The 10,610-nt window shown below is 42.2% G+C and overlaps 1 protein-coding gene across 2 annotated transcripts in view; it reads right to left on the bottom strand.

Moving 5' to 3' along the window:
• srpk3 (SRSF protein kinase 3) overlaps window positions 1-4,808 on the bottom strand; it is an 18,370-nt gene extending 13,562 nt beyond the window's left edge. The window contains exons 1-2 of one of the 2 annotated variants that reach the window (XM_005931107.3): window positions 4,243-4,808; window positions 3,132-3,228 (exon numbers count right to left, since the gene is read on the bottom strand). In XM_005931107.3, coding sequence (XP_005931169.1) covers window positions 3,132-3,228; window positions 4,243-4,252 — 107 coding nt within the window. In that variant the 5' untranslated portion in view covers window positions 4,253-4,808. The remainder of the gene's footprint in view (window positions 1-3,131; window positions 3,229-4,242) is intronic. The other variant, XM_005931108.3, reaches the window with a different exon arrangement.
• Window positions 4,809-10,610: the final 5,802 nt, after the last annotated feature.

Genomic DNA, 10,610 nt, shown 5'->3' with positions numbered 1-10,610 from the left:
TGTGTCGTGGGATCATAATTCAGTCTCCGGTTCTATTATTGGATCTGAGTGTCTTCAGGCTGAGACCAAACCTGTTTCTGTCAGCGGGACAGCAGCTAGCTTAGCAGGAAGCCTGCAGCAGGCTAGCTGTTTCGCTGACATTTTGTGTGTCGTTATGTGACGAGCTGTTTATCGACAAGACTCACAGCTCAAAACTTTCACTGGAAATCTGTCAGTCCTCATTCGTGGGCAGTTAAACTCAGTAAATACCAGTCTGATTGAGTTAACTGTCACATGTGTTGATGCCCTCACTTCGGTCTGGCAGGCAGCTCTTTAGTCATGGAAAATTAAAGGTCATTACTCAGCCAGTGCAATGCCAACCATGAACCATGAAAGGAGACATCTGCTTCGTCTTAACGTCTGTATTACTGTTTCTTCAGTTACCTGAAAAACCAAAGCTACCAGCAAACTTTGAAAAACTTGAGCTTGTTCTCCATCACTCCAAATACTTCGCATGGAAATCAGCACCTACTAATCAACTCATTTTCAATCAGACCCAAGTAGCAGATAGCAGACAGCAGGCTGGATGGCTCCACAGAGACTTTCCCCTTCTGTGCACAAGTAAAAACTTTGATTGTCCCTGTCAAATATTTAAACTACTGCCAACCGCCAGTGCTACCGCTCAGCCTCTGTGTAGACACACCTATGGTATCAATTTCAAAATGATACATCACCTTGTTATAGAGTTATTACATTCACAAGATATTCAGAAAACTTGACCTCGAGTTCAAGATCACTGAGATTTGAACTCCTTTGAGATTTTTAGCAGATGCACCTAAGGTGCTACTACATCACCTTGTTTTTTAGTTATCACATTCACAAACTTGGGTATCAACACCGGCTGCCTGCCCCGGACGGTGACAACAACACCTCGTCAGCATTTTACAGCTCAGGAGTAAAAATACTAAACATTTGACGTGGTAGCTGTTCTTCAGTTTAAACCTGCAGAGGCATAAAGTCAAAGGTAAATGGTTGGGAGGCCATGTGAACGAGGCTCTGTGTAGTCTCCAAAACAGCCAATGACTCGATAGCCTCAGTGTGAAAAGGTAAAGTACTTTCACCTGCATTCTTTCTAATGACCAGCAGGGGTCGACTCAACAGAAGTCTCACTAAACGCAACCTGATGCCCAGTTTGTAACGTATGGTTCCATGATCAATGACAATGACTATCATACACTGTGAGTTATCAGTGAGTACCCCTGATAACTACAAGTACTGCCTCTCAGCAGGCTTCCTGGAGTTGGCCAATCAGAAGAAAATGGGCTTTTGGGCAAGGTGGTCTTAAAGAGACAGGAGCTAAAAGACCACATTTAGACATGAGGACTGAGGGGGCTTCTTAAACTGCATAAACATAAACAGCTGGATATTAGCAGAACAGAAACACTCAGGTGCAGATGTTGCACTCATTTTGTTAGGGTCCGTGTCCACAGCGAGAGAGATTGTTGTTGCTAGGTTACAAAAACCATCTTCTTTAAATTTTTCTTCTCTATCCTTAACTACAGTGATGATACTGTAAGTCACGACCTTTCTTGAATTTAAGTGGTCGTGAGAGAGAGGTGCCAGTGAAGAGCACAGAAGTGTTCCCAGAGATGGACCGCGAGAGCAGAGCAGAGGGGAAAAAAGAAAAGGAGTGTGCCGAGGCTGTTTTTGTGATGGATTTCAAACACCATCAACGCAGAGATTCAAAGATTTATTTTCTGTAAAAAAACAAACAAACAAACAAAACAAAACAAGAAAGAACAGATGACAAAAGTAAAAAAAAAAAAAAAAAGGCTGTCTGTGCACTCAGAGCTTTACTCTGGTACAGCTGATCTGCAGTTTTCTATATTTCTGCACAAACATGTCATAGAGGTAGAAATAAGAACCATATTAACCAAATTCAATATAAATATTGGTCTTAGCTGTTGATTCATTTACATATAAATAAAAGGAGTTTTTAGTCCAAACTTCAGCTCATGTAACTGACGTGAACGCCTCACTTCAGACTATTTCACGGCCATCTCCATTATTCTCTGATCATTCTTTGCACTAACAGTGTGTATGCTGATGCTTATTTTCTTGGTGCATGATCGACTTTCTCCTATTTCAGGTTTCCTGAAATTATCCTTCGAAGTTTGCTGACATGATTGAGAAAACAAGCCCAAACCCTGTACTACTGCCACCATGTTTCACAGATGGGATTAGGTTCGTATGCTGAAATGCAGTGTTTTCCTTTTTCTACAGATGATGCTTCAAAGTTAAACCTAAAAAGTTCTGTAACAGGCTCATCCACTTACAAAGCACTGCTCAAACAGCTTTCTGTTTCCTCCACATAATGTGTGGAGAATGTGCACCGACGTTGCACAGTGATGACACGCTTATGAACATTAACATGGGTTATGATAACCACACTTTGATAGATCTATGACCTGCAAGGGACAAAGTGAGGATTGCTCACACCTGATTGCAATCCCACTGAATAAAAATCATCTGATAACAAGTTCATCTTCAAATCTACGGCTAATCCTTCACACACTTTCACCTTCCCCTCACAGATAAATAATACAGAGTAATTTTCTGAAAATAAATCAACAACAAATGACAATATTTTCATTTTATCCATTTAGTTAGGTTATTTTTGTCTAGTTTTAGAACTTGTATAACGTCACTTTCATGCAGAAATAAAGAAAATCTAAAAAGATTTCCCCACAGCTGAAGATGCTGGTTAAGTTCAGGCAAGGGGAAAATGAACAGGTTGGTTCTAATGTGTTTCTGTGATATTAAAGAAAAATATAACATGAAGCAATCTTGAACTTTAAAGTTACACAAATTAGAAAAAATGAAAGCTCATTAAGACACCAGAGATGATTCTTTGATAAGATAAATGAGCTCAAACGTTTCAGAACTTGTTAATATGATACGATCAGGAAATCAGATTAAGGAGTAAAAATCAATGCTCTAAATGAATGGAGGTGACACACAGGAAGTTAAAACCAATTTTCTTGGAGTGCACCCACATGCACTCACATTAAGACACGCCTCTAAATTTAGCCTGTGAGTTTGTGCATGGGGTAAGCAGCTGATCCTGTCTACAGTCTCTGCTGGTTTCTTACCGGTTCTCTTCGGCTCGGATTCTCCGGTGTTTCTTGCCTCTGCGGCGGTGTTTCTTGCCCGTGCCGGCAGGGTTTCCGGATCCGGCACCGACTGCTGCTGAGAGGAGGAACAACGTCTTTAAAATACATCATTAACACAAGGTTCAATCACATAACAAACACCATTAAAAATGTGAAAATCCAGTGATGTGAGCCTTCCTGTTAAAAATAAATAAATAAATAAATAAATAAATAAATAAATAATCAAAATACTTTAAAATAACACTAACATAACTCTGATAAGTTTGTTCCATAAATATTAGATAATTTAGATAAGCATTACGTTACCAGCATTTTACAAAAAGTAATCTTTTGTATATTGTATAGTTTCATTTGCATAAAGTAAGATGTAAAACTGCCAGATTACATGTTAATGTTTATTCTGATGTTTGATACTAATTAATAAAATACAAGAAAACAGTACATAGTACACACACATCACTGCTACAAATATCCAACACATTGTAACCAGCTGTCATGCATATAGTCCCTAGATTCACGACACAACAGTAGAACACGAACCAAACACCATTCATAAAACTCTTAAATTTGGGATCTTTAATAGTTGTGTAGCACCTACACAACTATTAAAACAGAAAACAGCACCGGATGATGGTAACCTGACACAACCCTACAGTACGACCTGAAAACACATAACACAAGATTGCACGTTTATGACCGAAAACCATAACGCCAAAGATCCTGTTCTCCATAACCCTGAACCCGGGATGGGGTGGTGCAGAGGCGACAATCATGAAATATATTAGAGATTTGAGTTAATGAAGTGTCACCTGGAGGCTCAATCGTGTGCCGAATTTATCAGCAGACGTTTTTATTTAAATTGAGACTTAAGTCAGGTCAGCGAATTCGACAGTTATCTGATAAAGAGGCAAAACCCCTTAAATGCAACATTTTTCGAATGGAGTCTGGCATTGAAGTTGGCGGAACCCGAAACCCCAGTCCGTGTGTGTCACAGCCTGGTACCTCAAGCTGATGCGAGCTAGCTTAGCATGTTAGCGTTGACTCCAACTGTATCGAGCCGGAACACCGAACTAAATCCAGTCTACTTTACCTATCAGCATCTCGGCTCCCGGTCCCCAGTCCGAACCGGTCAGAGAGCGTCTATCCCGTCCGGGCTGACGTGCTCTGACGGCTCTCGAGCGTCCTCGACCCGGTCGAGCTTCACAAAAAAAACAGCCGCTGGACTCCGTAAACAATGCGGCTGCAGGATGTTCCGAAAGTCCAAAAATTAGATCGGGTCGAGGTGGATCCGCACGGTGCAGCGTGGTTACCACGAGCCGCTGGCCTGTCCGTTAGCCCGTTAGATAAGAGCTGTCGGTCCGCTGTCAGTTAGCCTGTTAGCTCCAGCTGCAAATCACCAGCTGGTCCTGCTGAATCCGCCCCGACCTGTTCGTCTCTGAGCCGGTCCAGAACCTGGTCCGCAAGCTTTATTTGGGTGTGTTTAATTCGCTGTCTCGGTCTTGCCGTTCATGGACTCAACAGCTGCTGACAGCCTGACACCGGACACCGGGCTTTACGCATGCGCAGTGACCGGCCACGAGCTAAACTGGGAGCAGTGGCGCATCTAGAAGGTAATTTAGGGTGTCTGTGATAACAAAACAGCAACAACCCAGTGCAGCTTCTTATTGTTGATGTGCAAAAATGACGTCAGAGAAGTCAGAGGAAGTAAGCTGAATCTGCTGCTGATGCTGATGTTGGGTAACACCTGGGAGACCAGGATAGGATACATGTATACATAGTTACTATTTCTATTTATTTATTAGTGTGTGTCCTTGAGCACGATGCTGCTTTCTCATGGCATTCCTGTCAGTGGGTAAATGCGAGACACATTGTTAAGCACTTTGCAGGACTGCTGAGATTAAACGGTGGAATATATGCACAGCATTCACCGTTTAGGTTTAAGCCACAAAACTCCTTGGCTGTGGTTTCTGTTAAAATAGACCCTGTCACAATGTTAGGCAAGCTTAGAAAGAATATCTGTCAGAAAGCTTTTCTTCTTCTTCTTGCTGTCATAAAGTGCTGAAGGCGAACTTCTCCTATGTGTGCTGGGATGTGGTTAATTCACTATCTGTAATCACAGCAGGATGGCAGGCTTCATTTTCCTCCAGCATATGCTGCAGCAGAGCTGATGCTGAGGCAGATTCCAGATGCATTCAGCTCAAGAACTTGTATATTGTGGGTTTTGTGCACACAAAATGCTTACATTCATCAAAGGGCTTTCGTCATTTCTCACATTTTTTTGTCTCATCGACGGGAAATTGATCTCTGTGAGCCATGCTCAAGTTCAAGAAGTGCATCTGGACGTCAGAGGTGGTTTGCCATATGATGCACATATAAGAGCCACCACACACACACAGCTGGAATATTAAGTATTTTTCTCTAGAAGTAGTTTCAAATATTTTTGATCAGTAAGAATGATCACACATTCTTACTGCCCTTTGTTTAACTGAAAGGTATGCTATCTTGTCACGTTGCCTTATTATGAATTTAATTAAAGGTTCAATATGAAATATTGTAATATATGTTACCATAATCTCTGTTACAACACTGAGATCATAAAAGCAGCTGTAATAAGGCAATAATATAACAATAAATGATGCACACTGCAGCTGTGCCAGATATTATTTCAATATGGAGAGATCATTCGGAAGAACTGAACAAAATCTATTGAGACAGAGAAATTAATTCATCTATTTGGCCACTGGACTCTGATGACCCATCATGGCAGAATGAAATCCCAGCGGGGACAGGATTTAGGGCAGGACCCCCGTAGTTTAGGTCCTGATGGTGGTGAAGATTAAGATGAAGGCTTGGATGGAGTGAGTAACTCGGGTGAGGTGAAGATGGGAAGGAGAGTCTGAAAGGGAGAATGTATCTCAGTGCTCTTCTTCAAAGCATGCAGAGTGGCGGCTGACTGGGTCAAAGAAGGCGGCAAGAAGATGCCTGGACTGGTGTAATGATGCCAGTACTGAGTTTGACAGCATGGGGAAATGGTAGTGACTAGCAGCTCAACATCCAGGAAAGCACGCAGATGAGTTAATATTACAGATTGTTCTTGTTGAACTTATGCATGAACTTCATATCTTATTTGAAAAGCTTGAAAATGAAAGAGATGAAGAAGGTTTCATGTTGTAAAAGGCCTGTTGTCCTGACTATTCTTTCCTTCTCTTTGGAGCAGAGGGAGACCAAGGGCAAAACACAAACTACAGGAGAGAGAGAAGGCAAAAGTTTGTGACTTTTCCAACACCAACATCTCTGCTGCTGCTCATTCAATGGTCTGAAATCAAAATGGTTGATGCTATAAAGTGGGTCATGGGGCTGTGACAACCCTAGGAGATAAAGAAAGGTGATTTATTACAATTCATAAAAAGATCCAAACATATTGTCTCACCTCTGGCGTCAAAAACATGATAAAAATAATCCAAAAGGAAAAATGTTTTATGCTACAGGTCCAGAGGGCCTCGTTATCGCTCGCTAGCGCCCCCCAGGAAACAGAAAATCCAGACTTCTCATGATGATGTCGTGAGAAATGATGTCATCATGACATCAGAACTGAAGTTTGAGATGCCACAGCACAGCTGAGAACTGTTAAAATTATAACTTTATTTTTACATGATACAAATTGTGTTTGGCCTCCTGCCTTTTCACAATAAAAGCACATTTCCATTGCAGACTGAATCATCATCATCATCATCATCATCCTCAGACAGGTATTTACAGGCACATTTACACACTGTTAGCAAACTGTACACAGTCAGTAGAAACAACTGATCCTGGAGTTCTTTTATACAAACCCTTAAAGTTTCTTTTATTTATTTTTTATTCCCTTATAGTAGAAAAAAAAACAATTTCGTAACAAACAGAGCTCAACCAATTAGAGCTGAGGATCAAACTGTACAGAGATCAGGTGACATGCGCATCATCACTGACAAGGCAGGTTTTAAGCCCCGCCCCTCACCTTTAAAACAAAAGAAAGAAAATTATACTGAAGAAGCACCATAAATTTGCATCTGCATCATCATCATCATCAACACACGCATGCAGAAATCTATTGTGACCGAAGAACTACAACTACGGGTCAAACACAGGCTCAAAAAGCACACAAGCAAAACACAGAGTCAGAAATAGAAGAAGAAGAAAAGTCCAGCAGGAAGAACTGGGTCAGCAAAATCTGGTTCAGGTCTCTGGTTTGGTTCAGTTCAGTAGCAGGGACCATCATCAGAGTCCACCTGCTAGGTTCAGTCCAGCCAGAGGCCATAAACACCGGGGGCACGCACCCAGTGTCGTCAACGCCATCCACAAAGACCAAGACGACACACTAACAGCTGAAACATCATGGCTGCCTTGAAGACCCAGCTGTGACGTCGAGCAGAATCCAAATATCCCGAGAGATGTTGACTCTTTAAACCGGGATCTGGAATTTACACGACCCTTTAATCCCGGTATGTGCAGTGAGTCCGGATCCTCGAGGGCTCCGACCGTTTTTGTGCTATAAACATTACAATACTGATGAGAACGAGAAAGCATTCATAGATTTAAAATGTGGTACTGGATGTGAACAGCCCAAGACCTGAAAGCTCTGTGGTTGGTGATTAAAACCACGCAGGGCATCAGCAGCATCCATCTACCCAGTAAAAGTGATACTGGTGAGATACATGCACAGACAAAACCCACCCCATCCACAGCCTGTTCACCCTGCTGCCATCTGCCAAGCAATGCAGGAGGATCCAGCGGTGCACCACCAGATTTCTTTCTTTTCTTCCTTTTTTTTCTTTTCTTCAGGCTGCTGAATTCATAATCCATCCTTTTTTCATTAGTAGCATGCAGCAGCTACATCTACAATTTCCTTTTACCACGGTGTGTTGGGTAATGGTAATAAAAATGAGCCTTCGATCTCTTAAACTTCACTCATTCGATTCGGGCAGATCTGATATCAGAGCTGTAAACTAACACCTGTCACGTGTAGCTCAGCAGATCTAAAGTAGATGAAAACGGCTACCATAACAATGGCAGCAGCCGGTAACAACCGTGGCACGACACCTGGACCAGTGTTTCAAGTTACTCGTAGCTTCGTTCTTGAAGTACACTGCGTCCACCTAATGATAAAAAACATTTTTAACAGTTGCAACTCAGCAGAAATGCTGGGGGACATACACGCCAAGCAGAGAAAAACAGGAAGCTACAATCGCCACAATCTGTGACCTGAAACAGCAGCCGAGCACAGTGTGGTACGTGCTGTTTGTGCTCAGGGTTTGTGGCTTTACTCTGTTGTGTTTGGTGGGGGTGGGTTCTTCTGGCATATTGTCAGGGTTTGTGTAAGTTGCTGTTGTTGTTTTTCCTTCCCTGGTTCAATACAAGTTAAGCATTTAAACTGATTTATTTTCCCAATGAGCAGGGGGATACGTGATCAATAAGGCTGCTGTCAGAACAGACAGCGCCACCTAGCTGCAAGAGTGAAGGCACAGCTGGGATTAAATAAGTATAAATAGGACTTACAGTATGTACACACAATAAGTTAGTAACTAGCTAGCACACAACCACTCTTTATCTCTTTATGTCGCTTACACACAACACACACACACACACTACACACACACACACACACACACACACACACACACACACACACACACATAAACACACACTCTTTAACTCCTCCCAAAGATTTTAGATTGTTTTTTCAGCAGGTTCGACTTCAATGTTTCAGTTCAACATTCAGTGTGACTCCAGTCTCCGTCTCCACCACTGCCTCCTTTCACCTGCACAATACTGTCTAAATTAAGGACATCAGTCATTCGTAGGCTGGACTTTTGTTCAATTCCTTCGGTCCTAAGAAGCTCCAGCTGCACTCTGAGAAGCCTTCAATCACCTAAAATGTTCCAGCAAGCGTACTAGCAGGAACAGGGACTGAAACAAGACAGAAAAGAGCTTCAAGGGTTCCTTTCAAGGAGAAAAGAGTTAAACAGTTTCTTGCACACAATAGCCATAGTGACCTGCTTCTTAGCTTCATTATGGAGTTACAGGAAAACGGTTATAAACCCTTCTGAATAGACAATTCAAAAGGGTTTATTTATAACATTAAAATAATCTATGAACTTTAACAATTAGAAATAAAATGACATTAGAGCACATATCCTTCAATGCACATCAGCAATAGGCAGGGAGAGCAAGATAAAGACCCAGCACAGGGCAGAGCAGACATCAGTGAAGACATATCACTTTGATGAAGTCAGATGCACCTTGAAAGGTGAAGCTGGGCTGCAAAGCAGCTTGCACATCAAAGCAACTGCGGGCAGGCTGAAGCAGTTAAAAACATGCTGAGCTACCAGCTGATGTGGGTGAGGACTGTGGCTGAAGTTTGCAATTGTGGTGTGTATGAGCATGCATGACACCCACCTGATTCATAACTACTTCTGTAAGTGGTAAAAGTACTTTTTCCTTTCAGCATATCAGAGTGGAGAGATGCTGCTGAACACATCTGGTGAAATCAAAAGGATTGTCTAGAGTAAGGGTTTCCTAAAATAGAAAGAGAAGTAGAGCCAGCTCCCACTTTGGCTTTGGGAAGCAGACACCCTGTTTACTTTGAAGACTAAGCTTCAAACTCTCACTCTTCTTAAAGCTAAAGTTCAGACTGGATCATTAGTCTGGGACAGTCTAGGAGAGGACTGTCACACTGGATGCTGTTACCACTGCAGTCCCTTCCATGGAGTCCACAGTTTAAAAAAGATGTGGATTAAATTTGTTTTCATCTCTGACAAAGATCCTCACTTGGTCACATTCAGCACTCGCTGGTTTAGTTTCAAACTAAATCTAAAGCTGCACTCATACAAAACAGATTGATGAAGCAGTCTGGACCCACACCTGTAACTGAGGAAGGCTGGAAGGACTGGGACCAGCAGGTCACTGTTAATGAGAAACTGGAGTCACGCTGAAATGTGGTTTAAATGCTCCCTGATTTTGGTTCTTTTATTGCGCTTCTTAAAACTCTGCCCAGATCGGCAACATCAGACCTGCTGGTTTCAGTAGAAAAGGCGAAACTTACAAACAGCACGTCTGCGACCAGGAGCTCAATAATCAATACATGAGAATCTGAGTATTTCACTTGTGCTTTTTGACTCACAGACAGTAGAACAGCAGGGAACTCTGGGAAACATAGTGCAAGGCAGCAGGTGATGGTGATATTCCCTGATCTAATTGGTAAGATTGTCGTTCTCCACCATAGGCTGGTGTCAGTCGGCGTAATGCGGCTTCAGGTTTGGTTTAGGTTAGTTTAACTTTAGTTTCAGTGCTGCTGCTCTGTGAGGAAATCTAAAGACCTGGGATCTCCTGAGTCGGACTATAAAAGCTCATATATCCTGACACACACACACACACACACACACACACACACACACACACACACACACACACACACACACA

Source organism: Haplochromis burtoni, unplaced genomic scaffold (genome assembly GCF_018398535.1).
Source record: "Haplochromis burtoni strain Fernald_Lab_line unplaced genomic scaffold, NCSU_Asbu1 Contig_138, whole genome shotgun sequence".
Lineage (NCBI taxonomy): Eukaryota > Metazoa > Chordata > Actinopteri > Cichliformes > Cichlidae > Haplochromis > Haplochromis burtoni.
Note: the sequence above shows the minus strand (reverse complement) of the source record. Positions and strands in the feature narration are given on the sequence as shown.